The sequence below is a fragment of the Pan troglodytes genome, chromosome 21 (assembly GCF_028858775.2).
Source record: "Pan troglodytes isolate AG18354 chromosome 21, NHGRI_mPanTro3-v2.0_pri, whole genome shotgun sequence".
NCBI lineage: Eukaryota > Metazoa > Chordata > Mammalia > Primates > Hominidae > Pan > Pan troglodytes.
In genome coordinates, this window is record NC_072419.2 from 26,670,914 (window position 1) to 26,697,926 (window position 27,013).

General features: G+C 40.2%; 1 protein-coding gene across 22 annotated transcripts in view; it reads left to right on the top strand.

The window, feature by feature from the left end:
- Window positions 1-27,013, top strand: part of CFAP61 (cilia and flagella associated protein 61) — a 306,350-nt gene that overhangs the window by 88,248 nt on the left and 191,089 nt on the right. For 20 of the 22 annotated variants that reach the window (XM_016937529.3, XM_016937533.3, XM_016937534.3 and 17 more), the window contains 5 exons: window positions 2,250-2,341; window positions 11,855-11,929; window positions 16,566-16,744; window positions 18,913-18,952; window positions 21,839-21,978. In XM_016937529.3, the coding sequence (XP_016793018.2) occupies window positions 2,250-2,341; window positions 11,855-11,929; window positions 16,566-16,744; window positions 18,913-18,952; window positions 21,839-21,978 (526 nt within the window). The remainder of the gene's footprint in view (window positions 1-2,249; window positions 2,342-11,854; window positions 11,930-16,565; window positions 16,745-18,912; window positions 18,953-21,838; window positions 21,979-27,013) is intronic. The other 2 variants (XM_016937531.3, XM_054674462.2) reach the window with 1 other exon arrangement.

A 27,013-nucleotide genomic window follows, 5' to 3' on the forward strand; every position in this document is an offset into this window, starting at 1 on the left:
ATAAACTAGTTCAACCATTGTAGAAGTCAGTGTGGCGATTCCTCAGGGATCTAGAACTAGAAGTACCATTTGACCCAGCTATCCCATTACTGGGTATATACCCAAAGGACTATAAATCATGCTGCTATAAAGACACATGCACACGTATGTTTATTGCAGCACTATTCACAATAGCAAAGACTTGGAACCAACCCAAATGTCCCACAATGATAGACTGGATTAAGAAAATGTGGCACATATACACCATGGAATACTATGCAGCCATAAAACAGGAAATGTTTTATATGTTCTTTTTTTTTTTTTTTTTTTTTTTTGGAGATGGAGTCTCACTCTGTCATCTAGGCTGTAGTGCAGTGGCACAATCTTGACTCACTGCAACCTCCGCCTCCCGGGTTCAAGCGATTCTCCTGCCTCTCGTGAGTAGCTGGGATTACAGGTGTGCACCACCATGCCTGGCTATGTTTTTTGTATTTTAAGTAGAGACGAAGTTTCATCATGTTGGTCAGGCTGGTCTTGAACTCCTAACCTCAGGTGATCCAACTCCCTCGGCCTCCCAAAGTGCTGGGATTACAGGTGTGAGCCACTGTGACAAGCCAGTTTTATATATTTTTATAGGTGGTGGTTGTTCAGGAATAGACATATGTAGAAATTCCCTGAGCTGTACACTTTTCATATGTGTGTTAATCTCAACAACAAGCTCAATAAGCCTAAAGAGCATCCTGCTCTTGTCATGATGAGAGTGCTAGAAACCCCAGATAGTCTTATTTGGAAAATTCTGCAGGGTGCAGGACATATCGGGAGCTAGAGATATGACAGTTTTTATTTTCCTCAAAGCATGTTTCTTCAGAAGAGGGATTCTAAGTGCTTTACCCTCTCTTCTCAGGACATTTTCTCTTCATGCCAAAAGAGCTACCCTTCATGCTAGAATGTGACTCTCTGTCTCACTGTGCCTTCAACATTATGTACCTCTTCGACTATGCTATTTACACCTCCCTGGGCATCTCATTTTTCTCTTAGAATTTCATTCATTTACCTACATCTTTGCCAGAAGTAAGTAGAATGCATTAGTGACCCAGATATTTGGGGTTGAGAGGCATCTGCAGGGGCCATTGTTGTAGCTGGCACTAGAAGAACACCATGGGAGAGGAGGAAGCAGGGAGGACCCTGGCTGCTCTGGCTCTGCAGTGTCTGATGTGATGCTTGAAAACAAGAAGGCAGAGCAGCATGCCCACACTCACGGAGACAGCAGCAGTCTCTGGAGCCTTCAGCAGGCCCAGGGTCCCTCCTACATCTGTGGCAGCGCTTCTGAGGAGGGGTAGCCATGAGCAGGGCGTCCTAGGGCTGCTCTGAGCTGAGGCCCAAAGGCTGAGAGCAGATGTCATGGCTGAGAACTCCCAGCAGAGCGGACGACACTGGGTGAGGCACAAAGGAGAGGACATCCTCCAATGATGTCTTCTCCCAGGTCTCCCTCTTTAGGCGTGGAGAGATTTCAAAAGAGAAAAAAGGAGGGGAGGAGGAGGGTGAAAGACCTTTGTAGACAAAATGGGAAATTTTTTTCTTCCGTAATTTTTAGTAAAGGTTAAATACATGAAGCCTAAGCTACCCTGATTATTGACTTTCCAGAACTTACTAAAAAACCAATGCTCAGCTCCAGTTCTTCTTGAAAATAATTTCTATTACAAAATAGAAAAGTGAGCATTGTGACCGCTGGCAGAGCATGAGTTCACAGTATTTCCACACAAAGAGAAAGCAGCCCTTGTGCTAAGCCTTGGTATTCAGGTAACACTGATGTAACTCACTGTAGCCTTTTCCACCTTCTGCCTGGAGATCATTTCAAAGCCCACCATCGAGGAAGCTGATAACCCATTGTTTGTAAGCTTCAAAAGGGGCTGCTATGAAAGGAACCCATTGCCCAGGGACTGGCAGAGGTTGAGGGCCTCCTGTGGCCCAGGCCTGGGCCAGGTCCATTGCCCATCTTCCCATCTCCACAACTCCCCTGGGCAGCATCATGTGGATAAGGGCAAAGAGAGGTGGAGGGAGGGAGGAACTAGCCCAGGATCCCTCCTCAGTGTCAAAATTCGGCTGGGCTGCAGAGACCTGCTCTTCCCACCTCAAGGTACTGCTCTCTAGAATAAAATTCTTTAGATCCATTGTAGTTTAAAACCATGTGACCATGCTGTCTAATTTCCTGTGATTCTGCAGATATTTATCATCTATTTTCTGTCATTATTCTATCCCTTCTCTCAAAGATGCTGAGCTCAGGAGTAGCAGCCAGGGTTCCCAAAAAATAGTCGAGGAGTTGCAGGAACCTGTCTCTCCAGATACCATGGAAAACATCCAGGTGAGAGAGACTATCCCTCCATGCCTAGGGTGGGAGGATGGGCCTGGGGGCTACCTGTGACATCAGGGGCATCTCTGGTGCTGGCGTCATATGGAGAAGTTCTAATGCCTGATGCAGAAAAGGCCTCACTAGCAGTAAGCACACCGCGAGCTGGGGGAAACAGAGGCCTCTGTGTTTGTAACAGACAAATCAAAGCCTCACTGGTGTGCTCCAAAATTCAGGTCACAACAGAATATCAGCCTTTCTCTACCTTCCTCCCTGACTTCAGGAGGCTGAGACAGATAAAACTGCTCATTTAAACTCACTGGGAAATACAGGCTTTCTGAAGAGACTGACACACTATCTGCATACTCAAATGGGACAGCATTTTCCTTACTGCCCTGACTGGGCCCTGCAGACACGGAAACACCTGCCCCATCTCCCAGCAAAGTCCCCTCCCAGCAAAGAGGGGACTCAGGGGAGATGTGAGTCTTTTAAAGAAGGTTATGTGGCATGGATTAGATTGATGGAAATGAAGCTGATTGAATGGAATTAGTTTTTTTTTAAGTGCAGCATTCTTTTTACACTAAGGTGCAGTAACGGAGACTGGATTTACTCTCCTGCCTAAAATAACCAAAGTGTGGCTAAAATATAGAAAACACTGTTCATCACTGTAACAAAGGCCAGCGATGCCTGGGAGATGGGAAACAAGCCAAGCGAATCCTGTGGCTGCCCCAGTTGACTGCCTTGACAGACCTTCTAGGCCACAACGCAGGGCAGGAAGAGCCAGAAGACTTCTCGAGTCTTTAAGTCCATGCAGACTAGAGTGACTAAAGTCTGAAGGACAGAGTACTAGAAAGGACAGAGTGCACAGAGAGAGACATCATTGATCAGCAGATCAGTCAGGCAGTCAGCTGAGTGCTGATCGCACCAGGCATGTGAGGAAACCCCTTAAGGCCAGGCTGAGAAAAGAACCTCTGAAAAGGATGAGGATTAATAGTGCCCATGCCTGTACAAAGTTAGGAATAGTGCCTGTTCTCACCAGCCAGACTGGAAAAGCTTATGATTTGCAAGAGAGTACACAAAAGAGTCTTGTGGAGAATAATTAGTTCTAGAGAGGGCACCGCTCCAGTCCTGCTTAACAAATCTTTAAAGCAAGAACTAAAATAATCAAAGTAACTTAACTGAGTCCCAAAACAAAGTACAAGACTATCTATAGGAATACAGAATTACTTGGCACCCACCAAGATGAAATTCACAATGTGTGGAATCCAATAAAGAATTACCAGCACTCACAAAACTGGTAATATATTATGCATAAGGTGGAGATAAATCAATCAGTTGAAACCTACACACATATGAAAACATGTTAGAATTAATGGACAAAAACATTAGAACAGTTATTATAACTGTATGTTCCAAAGGTTAAGGAGAGACATAAAAGATATAAAAATGCCCCAAATCAAACTTCTAGAGATTAAAAACTACAATCAATAAGATGAAAAATACACCAGAAGGATTAACTCCAGGTTAGGCATTGCAGATGAAAGATTAGTGAACTTGAAACAAATATAAATGAGATGTTTTTTCAAGATACGTATCAGTGAGTTTGGGGACAACTTCAAAGACCTAATATATGTGTAATAGAAGTCCACCTACCTTGGCCTCCCAAAGTGTTGAGATTACAGGTGTGAGCCACCACACTCCAGCCTGGGCAATAGCACAAAAATCTGCCAAAAAAAAAAAAAAAGATAGAAATATATAGGAGTAATATTTCTGTATATCACTGGAATTAAGTTACTGTAAATCTGAAGTCAATTCTGATAAGATGTATATAGTAAGCCTAAACCGGTCATTAAGACAAACAAACAGAACAGTGAAAAAGCTATTAAAGAAATTTAAGGCTGGGCACGGTGGCCAGCCTTAGACAAAGAAAAAAGAATTATTAAAAAATGAACAAAGCCTCCAAGAAATTTGGGATTATGTTAAACGGCCAAACCTAAGGATAACTGGTATTCCTGAGGAAGAAGAGAAATTTTAAGTTTGGAAAACGTATCTGAGGGAGTAATCAAGGAAAACTTCCCTGGCCTCACTAGAGATCTAGACATCCAAATATAAGAAGCTCAAAGGGCCAGGTGCGGTGGCTCACACCTGTAATCCCAGCACTTTGGGAGGCCGAGGTGAGTGGATCACGAGGTCAGGAGATTGAGACCATCCTGACTAACAGGGTGAAACCCCGTCTCTACTAAAAATACAAAAACAAAATTAGCCAAGCGTGGTGGTGGGCACCTGTAGTCCCAGTTACTTGGGAGGCCGTGGTGGGAGAATGGCGTGAACCCAGGAGGTGGAGCCTGCAGTGAGCTGAGATGGCACCACTGCACTCCTGTCTGGGTGACAGAGCAAGACTCCGTCTCAAAAAAAAAAAAAAGAAGCTCAAAGAACATCTGGGAAATTCACTGGAAAAAGATCATCACCCAGGCACATAGTCATCAGGTTATCTAAAGTCAAAGTCAAGACAAAGGAAAGAAAATTAAGACCTGCGAGGCGGAAACATCAGGCCACCTATAAAGGAAAACATATCAGATTTACAGCAGATTTCTTAGCAGAAACACTACAAGCCAGAAGGGATTGGGTCCTATCTTTAGCTCCTCAAACAAAATAATTGCCAGCCAAGAATTTTGTATCCAGCAAAACTAGCTTCATAAATGGAGAGAGAAAGTGTTTTTCAGACAAACAAATGCTAAGAGAATTTGCCACTACCAAGCCAGCACTACAAGAAATACTAAAAAGAGTTCTAAATATTGAAACAAAACTTCAAAATACATGAAAATAGAACCTCCATAAGCATAAATCTCACAGGGCCTATAAAATAATAACACAATGAAAAAAAAAACACCAAAGTATTCAGGCAACAACTAGCATGTTGAATAAAACAGTACCTCACATCTCAGTACTAACATTGAATGTAAATGGTGTAAATGTTCCACTTAAAAGACACAGAATGGCAGAATGGATAAACATTCACCAATCAAGTATCTGCTGTCTTGAAGAGACTCACCTACTGCATAAGGATTCCTATAAACTTACAGTCAATGGGTGGAAAAAGTTATTTCATGCAAATGGAAACCAAAAATGAGGAAGAGTAACTATTTTTATGTCAGAGAAAACATACTTTAAAGCAACAACAGTTAAAAAAAGTGGGACATTTTAAAATGATTTTTAAAAAATCAGTCCTACAGGAAAATACCCCAATCCTAAATATATATGCACCTAACATGGTAGCTCCCAAATTTATAAAACAATTATTACTAGACATAAGAAATGAGATAGATGGCAACACAATAATAGTGGGGGACTTCAATACTCCATTGACAGCATGAGACAGGACATCATGACAGAAAGTCAACAAAAAAACTAGACTTAAACTATACCCTAGAACTAATGGACTTAACAGATATTTATAGAACATTCAACACCCAACAACTGCAGAATATACATTCTTTTCATCAGCACATGGAGCATTCTCCAAGATATGCCATATGATGGGCCACAAAACAAGTCTCAATAAACTTAAGAAAATTGAAATTATATCAAGTACCCTCTCAGACCACAGTAGAATAAAATTGGAAATTAACTCCAAAAGGAACCCTCAAAACTATACAAATACATGGAAATTAAATAATTTGCACTTGAATGATCTTTGGGTCAACAGTGAAATCAAGATGGAAATAAAAAAATTATTTGAACTGACTGATAATAGTGACACAATTTATTAAAACCTCTGGGACACAGCAAAAGTGGTGCTAAGAGGAAAGTTCACGGCATTAAATGCCTACATCGAAAAGTCTGAAAGAGCACAGATAGACAGTCTAAGGTCACACCTCAAGGAACTAGAGAAACAAGAACAAATCAAACCCAAACCCAACAGAAGAAAAGAAATAAAAAGATCAGAACAGGACTAAATGAAACGGTAACAAAAAAAATTCAAAAGATAAACGAAACAAAAAGCTGGTTCTTTGAAAAGATAAGCAAAATTGATAGACCATTACCAAGATTAACCAAGAAAAGAAGAGAGAAGATCCAAATACCCTCAATTAGAAATGAAATTTCTAATTGATATTACAACCAATACCACAGCAACATTCAAGACTGCTGTGAACACCTTTAGGTGCACAAACTAGAAAATCTTGAGGAGATAGATAAATTCCTGGAAATATACAACCCTCCTAGATTAATCAGGAAGAAATAGAAACTCTGAACAGACCAATAACAGGTAGTGAGATTGAAACAATAATTTTAAAATTGCCAACAAAAAAAGTCCAAGACCAGATGAATTCACAGCTGAATTCTATCAGGCATTCAAAGAAGAATTGGTACCAATCTTACTGATACTGTTCCAGAAGATAAAGAAAGAGGTAATCCTCCTTAAATCATTTTATGAAGCCAGTATCACACTAAAACCCAAACCGGGAAAGGACATAACCAAAAAAGAAAACTATAGACTAATATTCCTGATGAACATAGATGCATAAATCCTCAACAAAATGCTAGCTAACCGTATCCAACATCATATCAAAAAGATAATGCACCATGATCAAGTGGGTTTCATACCAGGGATGCAGGGTTTAACATATACAAGTTAATAAATGTGATATGTAACATAAACAGATTTAAAAACAAAAATCATATTATCATCTCAAAAGACACAGAGAAAGCATTTGATAAAATCCAGCATTCCTGTAGGATTAAAACCTTCAGCAAAATTGGCATAAAAAGGACATACCTCAAGTAATAAAAGCCATCTATGACACACCCACAGCTAACATTATACTGAACAAGGAAAAGTTGAAATCATTCCCCCTGAGAACTGGAACAAGACGAGGATGCACATTTTCACCACTTTTATTCAACATAGTACTTAATGTCCTAGCCAGAGCAATTAGACAAAAGAAAGCAACAAAAGCCATCCAAATTGGTAAAGAAGAGGCCAACTGTCGCTATTCACTGATAATGTGATTGTATACCTAGAAAACCCTAAGGACTCATCCAAAAAGCTCCTAGATCTGATATATTCAGTAAAGTCTCAGGTTACAAAATCAATGTACACAAATCAGTAGCACTGCTATACACCAACAGTGACCAAGCTGAGAATCATATACAGAACTCAATCCCTTTTACAACAGCTGCCAAACAAAACAAAACAGCAACAACAACAACACACAAAAAAACAAAAAAATCCCAAAACAACAACAACAAACCTTAAAAAAACAAACAAAAAACCTAGGAATATACTTAACCAAGAAGGTGAAAGACCTCTACAAGGAAAACTACAAAATACTGCTGAAAGACATCACTGATGACACAAACAAATGGAAACACATCCCATGCTCATGGATGGGTAGAATCAATATTGTGAAAATGACTATACTGCCAAAAGCAATCTACAGATTCAATGCACTTCCCATAAAAATACCATCATCATTCTTCACAGAACTAGAAAAAACAATCCGAAAATTCATATGGAGCCATAAAAGAGCCTGCATAGCCAAAGCAAGACTAAGCAAAAAGAAGAAATCTGGAGGCATCACATTACGTGACTTCAAGCTGTACTATAAGGCTATAGTTACCAAAAAAGCATGGTACTGGTATAAAATAGGCATGTAGACCAACAGAACAGAATAGAGAACCCAGAAATAAAGCCAAATACTTAAGAGCCAACTAATCTTCAACAAAGCAAACAAAAACATAAAGTAGGAAAAGGACACCGTATTCAACAAATAGTGCTGGGAAAACTGGTGAGCCACACGTAGAAGAATGAAGCTGGATCCTCATCTCTCACCTTATACAAAGATCAACTCAAGATGGATCAAAGACTTAAATCTAAGAGGTAAAGCCATAAAAATTCTAGAAGATAACATTGGAAAAAACTCTTCTAGACATTGGCTTAGGCAAAGACCAAGAACCCAAAAGCAAATGCAACAAAAACAAAGATAAATAGATGGGACCTAATTAAACTAAAAAGCTTCTGCACAGCAGAAGAAATAACCAGCAGAGTAAACAGACAGCCCACAGAGTGGGAGGAAATATTTGCAAACTGTGTATCTGACAAAGAACTAGTATCCAGAATCTACAAATAACTCAAATGAATCAGCAAGAAAGAAACAAATAATCCCATCAAAAAGTGAGCAAAGGACATGAATAGAGAATCCTCAAAAGAAGATTTACAAACAGCCAACAAACATATGAAAAAATGCTCAACACCACTAATTATCAGGGAAATGCAAATCAAAACCACAATGGAATATCACCTTACTCCTACAAGAATGGCTATAATTTAAAAATAAAAAAACAACAGATGTTGGCTTGGATGTGGCGAAAAGGGAAGAGTTTTTCAATGCTGGTGGGAATGTAAACTAGTACAAGCACTATCGAAAACAGCATGGAGATTCCTTAAAGAATTAAAAGTAGAACTACCATTTGATCCAGCAGTCCCACTACTGGGTGTCTACCAAGTGGAAAAGAAGTCATTATATGAAAAATACACTTGCACAAGCATGTTTATAACAGCACAATTTGCAATTGCAAAAATATGGAACCAGACTGAATGCCATCAACATAGAGTCTTTTATCTGCACATTGGGTACAGTATACACTGCTTGGATGATGGGTGCACTAAAATCTCAGAAATCACTAAGGAACTTTTCCATGCAACCAAACACCAACTGTTCTCCCAAAAATATTGAAATAAAAAAATTTAAAAATTAGCAAACTGAGTCAATATACAAAAAGGATAATCATGACTGAGTAGGGTTTATTCTAGGAATGCAAGTTTGGTTTAACATAAGAAAATCGGTGTAATTCACCATTTTAACAAACTAAAAAAAAACCATATGTTTATCTCATAAATGTATAAAAGACATTTGAAAATCTAACATTAATTCCTCATAAAGACTCTTAGCACTTTTTCAATTTGACAAAGGTTATTTTTGAAAAACTTACAGCAAACATCACACATAATGGTGAAGGACTAATTGTTTCACCCTTAAAGTCAGGAATAAGTTAAGAATGCCTTTTCTCACCACTTCTAATCAAAATTGTACTGAAGATTTGAACCAGTGCAAAAAGATAGGAAAAGAAATGAAAGGCATCCAGATTAAAAAGGAATAATTATGACTATCTTTCACTCACAGACAACATGACTACCTATGAAAAAAAAATCTGATGGAATCTACAAAACAGCTACTAGAACTAATATATACAAAATTAATATGCAAAATTTAGTTGTATCTCTGTATAATAGCAATGAACAATCAGATTGAAATACCATCTACAACAGTACCAATATGTTAAATACTTATAGATTAAATCTGACGAAAGATATTCAAGACTTCTATGGTGAAAACTACAAAACATTTCTGAGAGAAATTAAAGAAGACCTAAATACATGGAGAGATATTCTATGTTCGTGGGATATTGAATCTTTAAATCAGTTCTTCGCAAATTCGGTAAAATCCCAATCACATTTTCAGCAGGAATTTTTATAGAAGTTTAATTAATTGATTCCAAAATTTATATGAAAATGGAGATAACCTAAAACAGCCAGAGCAACTTTGAAAAAGAACAAAGCTGTAGGATAACACTAACTGATTTCAAGATTAATTATTGTAAGATTCTTTTTTTTCTCTCTCTCTATTGCCCAGGCTGGAGTGCAGTGGCATGATCTCAGCTCAGTGCAACCTCCGCCTCCCAGGTTCAAGTGATACTCATGCCTCAGCCTTCCAAGTAGCTGGTACAGGTGTGAACCACCACGCCTAGATTTTTTTGTATGTATTTTTAGTAGAGATGGGGTTTTGCTATGTTGGCCAGGCTGGTCTTGAACTTTCAGCCTCAAGTGATCCACCCACCTTGGCCTCCCAAAGTACTGGAATTACATGTGTCAGCCATTATGCCTGATAAGATTATTGTAATGAAGATAGTGTAATATTGGTGCTAAGGTCAACAGTAGGTTAATGGAATAGAATTAAACAACTCAGAAATAGGCTCAATGTATAGACAACTGATTTTTGACAAAGGCACATGGCAATGTAGTGGAGAAAGAATAGTCTTTTCTCTCTGAAACAATTTTGTATCCATATACAAACTTTTAAAAAACTCAATCCATACCTCACACCATATACAAAAATTAGCTGCAAATGAATCATAGACTTGAATGTAGAATTCAAACCAATATAACCTCTAGAGAAAACATAACATAGGAGAAAATGTTTGTGACCTTGGGTTAGGTAAGATTTCTTAGAAACAACATTAAAAGCACAACACATAAAGGAAGAAATTGACCAATTAGATGCCATCAAAATTTAAAACCTTTTCTTTTTGAAAAGTACTTTAAGAGAATGAAAAGACAAGCCACAGACTAGGAGAAAATATTTGCAAATTACATATCTGACAGAGGACTTGTTTCTACAACATAATTTTTAAAACTCTCAAAACACAATAATACAAAATAAAAAAGCAAATTAAAAATAGGCAAAAGATTTGAACTTTCCAAAATAAGACATCACATGAAATGACACTCAATCTCATTAGTCATTAGAGAAATGCAAATTAAAACCACAATCAAATACAACTACACGTCTATTAGAATGACCAAAACTAGAAAGATTAAGCATTCCAAGTGTTGTTGAGGATGTGTAGGTGCATCCACACCATGGATATTATTCAGCAACAAAGAGGACTAAACCACTGATGTGTGCAACAGCATGGATGAATTTCAAAGTAAACATGCTGAGTGAAAGAAGCCAGATCAAAAAAGAATAAATACTATTTTATTTCAGTAATATAAAATTACAGAAAGTACAAACTATAATGACAAAAATCATATCAGTATTTGCCTGTGGTTGGCAGAGTAGAAAGGGTGGGAGTGAGAGGCACATGGGAACATGGAAGCTTGGGGGGCGATGTGTAATGTTCGTTATCTTGATCGCGGTGATATTTTTATGGGTGTACACATAAATCAAAGCTTTTCAAAAAGGATACTTCAAATATATGTAGCTTATTGTATGTCAATTCTATTAGGTTGGCACAAATTACTTTTGGTGCACAAATAATTGCAGTTTTTGCCATTACTTTAATGCAATTACTTTTGATATAATTACTTTTGCACCATCATAATACCTCAATACAGTAGTTTTTTTAAGAAAAAACTTAGTGCACCTTTCAAGTTAAACAGAAGAATACAAATAATGGAGTAATAACTAACATCTCCAGAGAATCAGGAGGCGCCTGCACTATGCTAAGCATCTGTTTCTCTATCTGTCTGTCTTTATTTTATCCTCATAACAGCCTTATGAAATAGATGCTCTTCTCATCCCCTTTTCACAGAGGAGGAAACTGAGGTTACATAATTTTCCCAATGCCACAAGGCCAGTAAGCTGTAGAGCCAGGATCTGAACCCCGGAAGTTTGCTCCAGAGCTTGGACTCTAAACCACTGTAGGTGTCGATTAATTTTCATGTTTTGCTGTCATCATTTCCAGGGAAATATTGCCAGAGAAGCTGCATCCGAGGAAGCTTTAACAGCAGTCCACAGTGGAAATGTTAGTGAACCGGAGGTAGGGTTTGACGAGGGCCTTTGCGTGCCCTCTAGCCACCCCATGGGTTTCACACCTTTCTACCTCAGAGGATTTGTGCCCTTTCCTCCTCCCAGTCTCTCTGCCTGTCTCCACCAGTTCACACCTACCACCTCCTTTAGGACTTGCTGCACCAAGCCTCACCTCCTTACCTCTTCCCCTGCTATGATTAATCTTTTCTTCTGTATCCTCTACATGGCCTGGACTGTAAGTTGCATTTTCTACATAAATTATTTGCAAAAATTTTAGTAAATACAGCTTATCTCTCCTTCCCATTGCCCAAAAAGAAAACATTTTGGAGAGGCAAAACATTTGTAAGAGTTTTCTCTCTATCATATGCACATACATACACTCCTATCCATGTCTAGGTGTGTTATTAATGTATGTCATTTACATGCATCTCAGGATTTTGGAAGTCCTCCCTCCTGTTAAAAATTCAGGCCAAGGGGCATAGCATCTTCCACCAGTGCAGTGGCTATCCCTGGGGACTTCACCATCCTTTGTTGGTTTCCCTTCACCCCACCCATGCCTTTGCAGGTGGTCCGTTGGCCACTCCATTGGAGTGTCCCTTCTGTTCCCTGTCAGAAGCCTGGTGGTTCAGGAAGAGATTGGCAGGGTCCTGTGAACCCTGCTCAGGATCTCAGACTTTTCCTAAGAAGCAGAGGAGGGTGTTGTAGGCTTTTGAGTGGGAGGTTGGTACAATAAGGCATTTTCATTCCCTGATGATGAGCATAGTCCTGGAATTTCAGTAGTTTCCCAAGAGCCTCTTGGTGATGGATGGACTGACTCAGCAACAGAAGCTTAGAGAACCCTTGAGAAGGGAATGGAACATGGGGCTTAGTCATATCCGTAGAGGCACTGGGACAGATTCACTGAACACTAAGCCCAGACACTGAAGTTCTGCCAGAGGGCCAGGTTCTCCAACCCGTCTCCTCTCCAGATTCTGACCAGTGAAGGGGTCTACCCAGAAGTCAGCTAGGGATTGAAGTACCCCTTTCTCATGGCTAACACTGAACCAGAGAACAAAGCTTGGACTGAGAACACAAATGGGCTTCCTGTTTCTCCTTACTGAATTAAGTGCCCCCATGTGGTTGTAGGCAGGCCTCACCTGTGGGGCAGGGTCTCCCCACTCCCAGCTAATTGCATGGAGGGGAGGAGAAAACACACAACCTGGGAGCAGGATGTGCTGTCAGAAAGAGAAAGCACGATGCAGGCACAGGGTCCAGTTTTTGAATCTCACATTAGCATATGCTGTTGGAGCCCCACCCATATCCTCTAGCACTTATTCTTCCTGAGCACTCTGTGAAGACAAGGACTGCAAGTGCCTGGTCTTTCTTCCATGCCATGTTTGCAGCAGGGCAGGCTGTTTGGGGAAGCAGCCGTCAGCCAGTGACTGAAGGGATTGGAGAATCAATCTGCCAGCTCCTTCACCTCTTAGGTGGGACCACTCTGCACTGTGTTCTCTAGGCTCTTGGAGATCCAGGTGGGGTTGATTCACCATAGTCACCCACATCTTGAAACACCCCATGCTGGCAGCCTCCCCTTCCTCACCTCGCATGCCACTCCTCTTACAGAATTTCCTGGCTTTGCTCCCCAAGTAAACTACTGACTCTCAGACACTTAATTCAGGGTGTGTTTCTGGGGCAACCCACACTAGGAGACTCACTGACCAGTTGGTCACTCCCTGTGCCCTAGGGAGGAAAGTCAGGGTGTAGAAGAGGACAGGAGTTTTCTCTCTAATATTCCTAAGAGGGTAGCCGTTCCCTTATGAACCCAAGCAAGGATGTGGTTGGAGGGACAGGATGCCTACCCCCACCACTGCATCAAACATGGTTGGAACCCCAGAAGGCACCTGAGTCAACAAGGTGGATTGATCTCCTATTTTTATCTCCTCTCCCTACCGAAGAAAAACACTGAAATGACAGTAAAGGGATAAAAAGGGCACAAATCCACAAAGGTGAGATGGAGAGGAGATATTGGAAGATAAGCACTTTAAAAATATTGAGAATAAAAAAATCAATGGAAGAGTTTACATTGGCTTAGCACAGCTGAGGAAGGTGAAACTCAGGCATCTTTATGGGAGGAGAGACTGGTGAAAAGTGTGTGAATTCTGCACAAGGCTGAAGACTGGAGGTTTGCAGAAGGTGGGGTGAGGAATTGGGCTGAAAAGCTGGGCAGTCTGATGTGGAGTGACTGGAACACTGGATCCCTGCAGACTCCAGTTAGGTTGTCAGCCACACCCCAAGTGAGAGGATAAAATGACTATTCTCTAGAGAAATTGAACAGAGGCTGCTGCTAATTCAGATTTAGCCTGTGCTGCATGGGCGTTGTAACGGTGAGGAATAGAGAACAGACAAGTAAGTGGAATTCTCCATTTCAAACAGAGGAATCCACAGCCCCTCCTCCAGCCACGCCCTCTCAATGCCAGGAGCCAGGCCTTGTATTAGTTTCTATTGCTGCTGTTACACATTACCCCAAACTTGGTGGCTTATAACAACACAAATTTTTTATTGTGCAGTTCTGGAGGTTAGAATTCCAAAATGGGTTTGAGTGTGCTGAGCTTCAGGTGTAGACAGGGGCGTGTTCCTTCTGGAGACTCTAGGGGAGAATCTGTTCCCAGACTCTAGGGGAGAATCTGTTCCCTTGCCTTTGCCAGCTTCTAGAAGCCACTTGCATTCCATGCCCTGTGTCCCCTTCCTCCATCTTCAGAGCTGGCAGCGCAGCATCTTCCTCCCTCTGACTCAGACCTGCTGCCTCCCTCTTAGCAGATCCCTATGATTCCTCTGGGCCCACCCGGATCATCTAGGAGCATCTCCTCATCACAGAACCCTTCATGTGATGACATTTGCGAAATCCCTGTGCCCTGAAAGATAACATATTTACAGGTTGCAGGGACTAGTACCTGTAACATCTTTGGGGACCACAGTCCTCAATACAGAGTATTGGAGAACTTAAGTCCCAAAAAACTGACAGGCCCAAGGAAAATGCCTTCAGATGATGTCACTGAAGGTGGCCACCCAGTAATAATGCGAGATCTCTGCCTGATCACCCCATGAAGTGCCCCAGTTAGCCAGTGTCTGTGGAGTTTTGCCTCTCAAGCATGTTGCTTTTAGGAAGCTAAAAATGTGCTCTAACGATATAAGGGCCTAAATGATGAACAAAAAAGACAAAGAAAAGACCTGGAACTTACAAAATAGGAGCTGCAATACAGGCAGGACGGCAGAGCTGCAAGTCCAGATTAGAGGGGAGAAAAAAGGAAGCTCATATATTATCTCAAACGCCTGATCATTTGGAAAATAATAGTGACCAACACTTGGCAAATCTGATAAAGGAAGTGAAAAACTTAGCAAACCAAGTGAATAAAAACTAAGCACACAGATGAAAACATTGTCATATTACACTACTTTGCTCAGCAACAACAACAGAACTTACACATTCATATTAGTGTAAATACTTACGGATTTAACCCTGAATTGTGATGTAACTTTCCTGGGGGATAAGATGTGGGGAAGAGGGTAGTATAAGAGGGATTAATCTAGCCACTGCATCAATATCGAATAGGAAATTCTAAAAACTAATCAATTTAGAAATAGCACCATAAGCATATTGTTCAGAAATATAGAGGTAAATATATACCCAAATAAATGAAAAGGTTGAAAGTTCTGTTCAATGGGGGTAGAGACTTGGAAGGACAGAGAACTGCTGATTTTCTTAATAAATGTTTGGTGCTAATATTATTTTAAATTTTTCCATATGCATGTATTACTTTGATTTAAAAGAACTCCATGAGGGATCTCAAAGGGAATCATCTTCTGAGTTATGACACCTTTTTAGGTGCACCTAAACCAAGACAGAACAGCCTCAGCCCTGACTTTCCAGGTGGCTGTGGTCCACTGGACCTTCCTGGGCTCCACCTCCCCACCATAGTTACTCCCAGGACCACCTGAGCAGTCCCAAGATCCAAAAATTCTTGTATCACAATGAAAACAGCTTTGGGGACAGAGGGATTTTGCTTCCGGAGTTATTTATTATAATATGTATATAATACTATCACGCTCTAATCTCTACCCTGGGATGCAGTTAAAATATGGACCCTATGTCAAAGGCCAACTGAAACTATTTGTCTTGTGTGAGACCTTCATGTGAGAACTAGTTTTTTTTTTCTTTGTTATTATTATTTTTTAAATTTTATTTTAAGTTCTGGGATATGTGTGCAGAACGTGCAGGTTTGTTACCTAGGTATACATGTGCCATGGTGGTTTGCGGCACCTATCTACCCGTCATCTAGGTTTTAAGCCCTGCCTGCATTAGGTGTTTGTCTTAATGCTCTCCCTCCCTTTCCCCCCGACCCCCGTGACAGGCCCCAGTGTGTGTTGTTCCCCTCCCTGTGTCCATGTGTTCTCATTGGAGAACTAGTTTTTAAAAACATTTTATGAATTTTGAGTATCTCATTAAGAACCTCTCCTTAAAACCAGGCCTGGCCCAGGATGAGTTGTTTCGGGTGACAGTCACACCTGTCCTCAGAACGGTGTCATGTAGAGACAATGCAGCCACCAGCCCACTAAATTACAGGGCATTGACAGGATTCTCATTGGCTCCTCCTGTCTCCTTGCTCTAGGACATAGAAAAACTCAGTGACATCTCCACTGGATATGCACAGTATCACCATGTCAGCAGTAGGAGCTTGGCATCGCTCATACTGCCTGAAGAGCCCGTCCACTTCCGCCCCATCTACAGGGGAGCCTCAGCTGCTTTTTGTATTCAGCTGTTTTGTATTGATGAGAAATATGAAGCAAGGCAAGTACTGACCTTCTGGCTGGCTGTCACAGTGAGAATCTTTTCTGGCATTGGTGGTCCAACATTTTAACTTTACAGAGCCAGTAATTTCCAAACCTGGCCCACATCCTAATCTCCTGGGGAATTTTTAAAAACACAAATTCCTAAGCCCCATCCAGAGACTCTAGTCCATCACATTTTAACAAGGCCTACAGAAGTGGGCTAGAAATCTGGCCTACCTATGTAACAATTGGGAATCTGGAAAATTATCACTTACATAACCACATGCTGCTCCCATTCTGTAAAGTTTGCATTTCTTGGATAATTTGAATTTGGGTTACTGGTTGTCTAGAGTCTTTGGTTGCAAGTAACAGGAAATCCAACCAAACTGGCTTTGAAAAAAAAATGGAATAATTGCCTCACATAACTAAGGATAACTCCGGTGGTGAGACTATTTTAAATATGGCTTGATCTAGGATTTATTTAGATTACCAAATCAAGGACCAGGTTTCTCTCTCTACCTCTTCACCCTGTGTGTTAGTCTGTTTTCATGCTGGTGATAAAGACGTACTCAAGACTGGGTGATTTATAAAGAAAAAGAGGTTTAATGAACTCACAGTTCCACGTGGCTGGGGAGGCCTCACGATCATAGGGGAAGATGAAAGCCATGTCTTACATGGCGGCAGGCAAAGAGACGATGAGAGCCAAGTGAAAGGGGTTTCCCCTTATAAAACCATGAGATTTCATGAGACTTATTCAATACCACAAGAACAGTATGGGGGAACCACCCCCATGATTCAGTTATCTCCCACAAGGTCCCTCCCACAACACGTGGGAATTATGAGAGCTACAATTCAAGATGAGATTTGGGTGGGGACACAGCCAAACCATATCACCCTACTTCCCTGCTGTTGGACCCCTTCTCAGAGGAGTGCCCCATCCTGGGCCTAAGACCACTGACAGTCTCAGGTCTCAGGTCTGCATCAGAATCCAGTGAGAAGGACTTGCCGGGATGGGCCCAGCTTTTTCCAGCCAAAGTCTCATGAGGCCTGACAGGACTGTGTGTTCATTCCTGAGCCAACGGCTGTGACAAGCCCATGCCACAAGGAGATGGAGAAGATGGGCTCCATCCCTTAGCTCATGCTCCATGCCAAATCTGCAGCTGGAGTCTCAGCTACATGGAATATCTGAGCAGGGGATAAGTTGACACCCAACAGCAATCCAGGGCTACAGCAAAGAGGAGGCATGCATGGTGCTGGGCTTTGTCTAAAGTCCCGGCGCCCACCAGACCTCACAGCCACCCACCTCGCCCCTCCAGAACACCCACACGTTCAGTGCTTGCTGTTCTCCTGTGGTCTGGACACTGGACGCTGCCCTCAGTGCCTGGATTCCACATCTCCTTAGCACCCACCCCTCATCTGTTCACAGAACCATCTCGAAGAGGAAATAATTGGCCCATTTTGATGGAGTGGAAGGCTCTAGGGTGTCTTTTAGATGAGCAAGAATAGCTGGACAGTTCCTCTTCAGAGGATCTGTTTAAACATGTTCCCAATCTCCCAGCATCCCCTGTTGTACTTTAACTTTTTTCATCTTGAGTTTTTGGCTTCTATGGAGATCTGGGACATTGAAAAGAAATTCTTTTTATTCTAATTATGTTGTAGACATCTAAAACCTTGTAAAGCCTTTCTATATTTGTTGCTTTGTATTTCTTTTATCTGTACATTTAAATATGATTGTGCTTAGAGTATACTTTTTGAATTTTGAAACAGGAATTTGATGACCCAGTGTGGTTTGCCTATGAATGTACATCTGCAGCTAGTCAGAAAATCTTCAACAGATAAAAGGGAAAAAGATCAGAAGCAACCTATAATATTTCCCACCTCTCCTCTTAACTCTTCCAAAACAGAAGGGAAGGATCGGAGGCACAGAATGACCAATTTTGTGTTGGCTTTTCAAATGCACAGAGATTGTTAATTGATGTGAAAGTGCCTTCAGTTCTACAGAATACTTTATTACTGACATATGAAGCTTGCGACTTATGCACCCCATTAGTGTTCACCTAGACACACATTCTGACTAGTGGTTGGCTAATCGCTGCCCGAGGGGAGGGAGCTGTAAATCTCTGTAAACGTCCACTGATGTTGCATTTGCTTGCAGGGCACTGACAGTGCTTACTGTCTTGTTTACAGGTCGCTGGATTTTATGAATTTTGTTTTCAGTCTTTTTTCTGTAAGTACATGCTGAATTTTGAGAACTGATTTTGTAAGCTTAGAGAACTTATAGAAAAGTAAAATGCCATAAATTTATTGTGCTGTGAATGTTGAGGTTTGTGTTCGGAGAATAAGGTCAAATGGCATGTCATGAGCTCATAAAAATACAAAATATTGTCATTTTCAAGAATTTTTAAGTCATGCTATTTTAGCAGTTCTCTTTAAATGCAAAATTTCTGTTAGACATAGCTTTACCAGTGTTTTATCAGAATCAAATCATTCATAGTAATACATGAAAATGTTGGAAATTAAAGTGAATGACACTGTTATGTTATTTTATAGATTATGTTGGCCCCAAGTATTCTGAAACCATCATATTGCTTTTCTGAGGGTAGCAAAGTAGGGACTTGTTGATTTTGAGGTCGGCATTTCTTTCCCTACTAGTTCCTCAGGCCTGACTTCATGCCTGGCTGGTAGAGGGGGCTCAACCCACATTGATGAATGGGCCTGCAGGCTAATATCCAAGTACAAATAAGATTCTCCATGCCAGGGTGTCCCGGGCTTCTGCCTACATTCTTGTCTCATTATTGTCTAGGGATGAAGATCTAACCAAATTCTTACACTTCTTTATTGAGGGAAAGAAAATGAGGAAGGAAGTTTTGAGGGACAAAATGCATTTTTATAAACACAGGCCTGTTAATTAAGTCAAGTCAACAACTGTACTTCTCCAGTTGACTGATTTCAAGAAAAGTATCTATTGCTTTACTTTTCCTGGATACTGTTTCTAATGAGGCAAAAACAAGTATAGTTTAATTATTTTGTCTTAAAACTATGTGATGTTAGGTTTTATTTCCTCATTTGTTATTATAATGAAGCTTTATAATAAGGCAATATGTTCTCCATCATAATTTTAAAAAATTGCTTATTAAGGCACTTTCCAAACAATGTAGATTACCCTGAACATAGGATTTACAAAGTCGGTTTCCCTCAAAAACTCCTCAAATAAATTTCATTAATTTTAATTATTTTCTACTTTAACGTCCATGTAAACATAAATCTTTAACATTGTAAAAGTAATGCTGGCTTTAAAAAGGTAAAAGAGCTGTTTACATTTCAATTCTATTTGACTTCGGAACATGGACGACAGGAAAAAAAATAACCTTGGTTGCTTCATCCTTAATCCTTCAAATCCAAGATGAAGCAACTCATTATAGTTAGTCTCTCCCTCCCAGAGGAAGCCCACCCAGACTTGGCACCCAGTCCTTATTTTCAACTTGAGTATTTCAGCAACTTGACTCTCAGGTTCCCCAAAAGGAGTCCTACTAATTTGCTAAAAAGAAGGAAGGTAAGGTCAAACAATGATTCACTCCTTTGAGTTGCACAAATGTCCCCAGGGTTTTGGATTAGCACAAGTAATGCCTTCACAGGGTTCAAGAGGAGGCGAGATCCCAAAGGGACAAATTAGCTTCGGGAAGAGCAGGCTGCTTCTGCAGGGACCTGGCAGAGGATCAGGCAGCTGCGTGAAGCTCAGATAGCCTAGAGCAGCACTGTCCAGACATGGAGTGTGAGCCACATTGGTAATTCTGAATGTTCCAAGAGCCACAAGGAAAAAAAAGAAAAAGGAACAGATGAAGTTTATATAATATCTTTTATTTAACTTAATATGTCCCAATCCTTTTTTTAAAGAGATAGGGCTCACTTTGTTGCATGCAATGTCACAATCATAGCTCACTGCTGCCTCAAACTCCTTGGCCCAAGGGATCTTCCTGCCTCAGCCTCCCAAATAGCTGGGACATGCCACCATGCCCAGCTAATTAAAAAAAAAATTGTAGAAATGGGGTCTTGCCATCTTGCGCAGGCTGGGCTCGAACTCCTGGGCTCAAGTGATCCTCCCATCTCGGCCTCCCAAAGTACTGGGATTACAGAAGTGAGAACTGTGCCTGGGCAAATTTAATCATTTCAACATATAATCAATATGAAAACTTATTAATGAGCTATCTACAATCTTTTTCTCGTACTAAGTCTTTGAAATCTAATATATATTTCACATTTATAGTACATCACAATACAAGTACTAAATTTTCATCAGAAATAGTTCATCTGTATTTGTATGTTATAAAATTTACAGTTGGATACCTAGATTCACATAATCCAAGCACACATAAAACTTTTCCAGTAATGGAATTAAGTATCCATTTTTTTAATTTAAATGAATTTAAATGAAATAAAATTTAAAATTTAGTTCCTCCGCCAATACTAGCCACATTTCATTGTCTACTGTACTGACAGGGCAGGCCTAGAATAGAATGAATGGCAGCCCTCAGGACATGCAAGTCCTCTTATGTCTGCTAACTAAACCCACTGCCTGGGTTTAATCATGCTCATGGATCTGTTCACCCAGCTGGGATCACGTCATGATAAAATACGTACACATTGGTTTATGGATAATCCCAGAATTTTAGAGCCAAAAAACGCCTGAAGTATCATCCTCCCATCTCGCAAGAGGAAGGGACCACTGGTGTAAGGTCACTTAGTAAGCAAGGGGCCTTTGCTAGGACACCATGCTACCTCATTGACTTGGTGACACAAGTGAACTTACCTGTATGAATTGTCTTGGTTTAAAAACTACTTCCACAGAAGAGTTATGCTGAATGACTGCCATTGTTTATAAGATTCATTTATTCAGGTTTCAGTGAGACACAAAGATACTTTTTCCGTGCTCTTGTAGTTGCTTATTTCCTGAATTTTATGTGATTATTTTCCAAATTATAGGAAAGGTAATTTGAATATCCTCTCCTTAATCAACACATTTTGCTTCTATTTTTCTTGGTGTTTTTTAGAGGAATTTGTTTTTTGATTAATTTTTTTTATTCTTTCTCTGTGTCCTGGTTTTTGATGATGTTAGGATAAGAACTTCTGTGTAATTTCTCTGCCCCATCTCACCCCCGAGTTCTTCCTCATCCAGAACTTCGTGAAAATGGTCCCTTTCAACACCTGCACCCTCGAGCAGGACCTCTACGTCTTCCACCGGGCTGGATTGCTCAAGTGAGTAGACACATGTTTGGCCACACAACAATCCATGAAATTACAGAAGAGAAGGGAACAAGGAACTCCCTGCTATTTTAATTTAATAATTTATTTTAAATATCATCTTTTATTAGAAGAGGTCTTGATTAAGTGATTTTAACTAATACATTTAGAGAAAGAATGGCACTTGAGAAGAGATTTGTCCTGTCAGATATTAAAACATAATATAGCTCCACAATAATCAAGACAATGCCATGTTGACAGATTCTGTAGGCAGAACAATGTAGCACAAGAAACAGATCCAGTATAGTAGGAACTCAGATTGTGCAGATTGATCTTTGTATGTGAGTGTGTGTATATAATACATTCACGACAAAGTGTGTGTCACAACAGTGGGAAAAGGAAGGATTCTTCTGTAAATCGTGGGACAAAATGGAGGTAGAAACTTTTTTTATACTCTATCATAAAATAGATTCCCAGGTGATTAAAGAGTTAAATGTAAGTATTGAAAACATAAAAATTAGAAAATATATTTACAGTGCTAAGTTCTGTGCCAAGTTCTGGGAACACAATGGTGAACAACATGTAGACATGGTCCCTGCCTTTTCAAGGCTTATGGACACACAGAGTGTAAAACTGCAACTGTGATGGGAGTAACCAGTCCTGGGCATGTGGTACTGAGCATGGAACATTGGGAGAGTTGGCCCAGCCAGAGGAAGCTTTCTTGAGAAAGTAATACGGAGTGCTGGATGAGGAAAGTGAGTGAAGATTGACCTTTATCCTGTCTCAGAATGGGAAAGTTCTTTTTAAAACATGAAAGAAAAAGATTAAGGTGTCTTATACTATACTGAGTTTTTTGAACCACCTGATTTTATTAAAATGTAACTGACCAACAGAAGGATGTTTTAAACAAATATGGCAGACAAAAGGTGGATGTATTTAATATATAAAGAGCTTTAATGAATCAATAAAAAAATCACTTAATACCTAAATAGAAAAATTAATAAAAGGCATGACCAGACTGTTTCTACAGGAAAAAACAAAAAACAAAAATCAGTATATATTTAATACCTTCTATCTTATTTTTACAAAATGTTCTGAGGCTCATCAAACTGCACCCTTGAAATGAGTGCATTTTATTGTATGTAAATTAGACCTCAATAAAGTTGATGCACGATCTTCTGATGAAAAGTTTGGTGGAGGAGTGTCAGAGAGCTCACTCTATAATTGCTGTGTTAACCTTTTGAGTGAAACTTTGAGAAACATCCTAGATGTTCACTTCATAATTAGGGACTGGTTAAATGAATTTTAGCAAATGAATTTAGTACATTATGATGACGACTTGAAGAAATAAAACCAGATTTCTATATCCGATGTGGAAAGATAGCTAGGATGGTGAGAAAAGCAGTCAAACAATAATAGTACAAGTACTAATAGTAAGGATAATTAACAGTTATTGAGGGTTTATAATGTGCCAGGCGCTTTCTTAATAATCACTTTCCATGTGTCAACACTCACAGTGACCTAATTAGTTAGGTATCATTATTATCCTCATTTCACAGGTAAGAAAACTGACACACAGAGAGGTTGAGTAACTAGTCCACAGTCCACACAGCAGAAAGTGGCAGAACTGAAATCGGAACCCAGGCTGTTAGCTTACAGAGCCAACTCATGACCACCCCACATATTGTTTCTCGACATGGTGTGGTCAGTGTAATCCCATTTGATTGTTGTGAAGTGTTCACAGGTAGCAGTCAGCACTAATACTAAACTGTTGTATCAGAGTGACCCCTAAACACAACTGCCTTGAGCCAGTTCTGTCTCTGTCCTGCAGTAGTCCAGACAAGAGCACGTGGTCTAAGGAGAATACCAGCTTTTTCCCCATGAAGTTGTCCAGGAACCGAAGTTCCTTCTCTTATTGCCCCTCCATTCCATAGAGCAAGGGTTACCTAACATATCCAGAGAGAAGCATGAGGTGTGGGAATTTGGATGGAAAGGAAAGCTACATCTTTATTCCACTAACCTGTAAGTGAAGTTTAATGTGTCCTTCCATTGTGACTGGAGCTAGCAGGTCTCATAGTGTTAGCAGAAACCATGACTTCATAGCCAGTAGAAATGACAGATATTTTCGTTCATGTTTTTGTTGTTGCAGATGTCTCAAAAATATCACATAATATTTACCCTACTTTGAAATTTCAGTAATTTTATTCTTAACCATAATTTATTATGTAATGCATTAACAAAGAGGCACAGGCATTACTGTAACACATTTTTCAAAACATTTTGCTAACTGTGTTTCAATATAATTTATAATCCTTTGTGTTTTATTTTATGAATGTAGAAACATTTGTCTGGGAAGGAGTTCATAGCATCACCAGAGTGTCAAAGGGCTCTGTGGCATGCAAGAGTTTCAGACCCACGGCCAGAGTGGACTTTTCTTCCTTGTGCTCAGAGCTAGCTCGGAGCACCGTAGCCACATTGCAGCCCACAGGGAAGGGTGGAATGAGAAATGGAAGAGGGGAAGCACTTTCCTCTTAGGGGACATGAATCACCTCTGTTCATATTATGTGATCAGGAACTTGGTTGCATGGCCCTACTTAGCTGCAAGGGAGCCTGGAAGATATGTTGCTGGTAGGTTGGGCATGTGTCCAGTAAAAAACTCAGTTGATTCCTTAATTAAAAAGAAGAGGAAAAAGGATACTATGGGAACATTATATCTAGTTTTTATCTTGTGTATGTATAGAAGTTCTAAAAAGGTACACAGGATTTCATTAACCTTATATGCCTCTGGGAAACAGGACTGGGAATTGTAGGTGAAGATGGTGACTGACTTTGCATTATGTCTATCTGTTATGTTTGATTTTTTTGTTTTAATTAATAAACTTTTTTTTTTTTGAGACGGCATCTCACTCTGTTGCCCAGGCTGGAATGCAATGGCACAATCATGGCTCGCTGGAGCCTCAACCTCCCAAGTTCAGGTGATCCTCCCATCTCAGCCTCCCAAGTAGCTGGGACTACAGGCATGTGCCACAACACCTGGCTAATTTTTGTATTTTTTTGTACAGACAGGGTTTCATCATGTTGCCCAGGCTTATCTTGAACTCTCCTGGGCTCAAGCAGTTCACCCACCTTGGCCTCCCAGTGTTGCAGTTACAGGTGTGAGCCACCACACCTGGCCAATAAACTTTTTTTCCAAAAAGTAGTTTTAGGTTTACAGCAAAATTGAGCAGAAAGTGCAGAGAGTTCTCACAAGCCCCTTCTCCACCACCATACACAGACTCTCGCATCATGAACATCCAGCACTAGATTGGAACATTTGTTGTAATCAGTGAACCACCACTGACATATCATTATCACCCAATGTCCATAGTTCACATTAGGGTTCGCTGTTGGTGTTGTACATCCTATGGCTTTGGACAAACGTGTAATGACATGTATCCACTGTTATGATAGCACACAGAATAGTTTTACTCTGCTGAACATCCTCTGTGCTCTGTCTGTTCATCCCTCGTTTCCCACAACACTGTCAACCACTGATCTTTTTACTGTCTCTATAATTTTACGTTTATGGAATATCATAAAGTTGGAGTCCTGTTAGTAGCCTTTTCAAATTTGCTTTTTTTTCATGGATTAGTATGTTTTTCCATGTCTTTTCATGACTGGCTAGCTCATTTCTTTGTAGCCCTGGATAATATTCCGTTCTCTGGATGTACCACAGTGTGTCTACCCATTTACCTACTTGAAAAACCTCTTGTTTGCTTTCAAGTTTGAGCAGTTATGAATAAAGCTGCTATAAACATTCATGTGTAGGTTTTTATGTGGGTGTAAGTTTTCAGCTCATTTAGATAACTACCAAAGAGTGCAATTGCTGGATCCTATGACTAGAATATGTTTAGTTTTACAAGAAACTGTCAAACTATCTGACAGAGTGGCTGAGTCATTTTGCATTCCCACCAGCAGTGAATGAGAGTTCCCGCTGCTGCACACCCTTGCCAGTATTTGGTGTCATCAGTGTTTTGGATTTTGGCCATTCTAATCAGTATGTTAGTGTTACCTCACTGTTTTAATGACATGTGGTGTTGAGCATGTCTTCATATGCTTATTTGCCAACTGTATATCTTCTTTGGTGAGGTGTCTGTTTAGGTCTTTTGCCTATTTTTAAATGGGTTATTTATGTTGAATTTTTAAAAATCAGTGGGTGTGCAGTACTTTTGTGATAGAAAAATGTAGTTAATTTTTTCTACACTGAGATTTTAAATTGTATTATGATTCAAGTAGAATTTTTAAAAATGTACTTTATACTCCGCATTCCTAAATGCATTGGTGACTTTTTTTCTTGGAGTTTTCACTCTGAATAAATCCAATTGAATAAAGACACTGGAGATGGAGAGCAATGAGATGATACAGATCTAGGAAGGAGACATCGATCTGGCTATAGTAGCGGCCTTGTTCTTAGTAGCTTTAATTACATAATTTACATTCATATTCTTTTCTTTCACACTCTTTTACTATGTCCATGCATTACTTTTCTTAATAATAAAATCTAAATCTTTTAAATGATGAGTCTTCCCACACTTGTCTGGGAATTAGTTTGGTTGCAGTGGGGCCCTGGCTTTTCTTCGTAACCTTTTTCAGTGCCAGCTTCATTTTCTTGAATCACTTGCATTTAAAATTGGAGCACATGATGTATACCTGGGTTCTTTTCTGAAATATTAAAGACTCAGAAGCTGAACTAGTTTTTGTGTCTTTAACAAGTCATGTGTTGTCGCAGTTGCCACCTGAGCCCTCATCAGGAACCCTCCTTCACAGCCTCCTCCAGTTTGTCGCCAGCGCACCCGCCAGCCCACACCAGGTTCCCTGCCTGTGCACCTCTGTAGCTTCTCTGAGTGCCATGGTTGTGTCCATTGCCTTTTTCCATTCAAGAAGCTATGCACGGTCCCATAGGGGAAGACATCCCTCGAAACCCACACGCTTATCACCATTAGGGGTGCACATGCAGTGGGCAGTTGTTTTCAACAGAAAGCATAGATCTCCTCTTTAATTCTTTTAACCT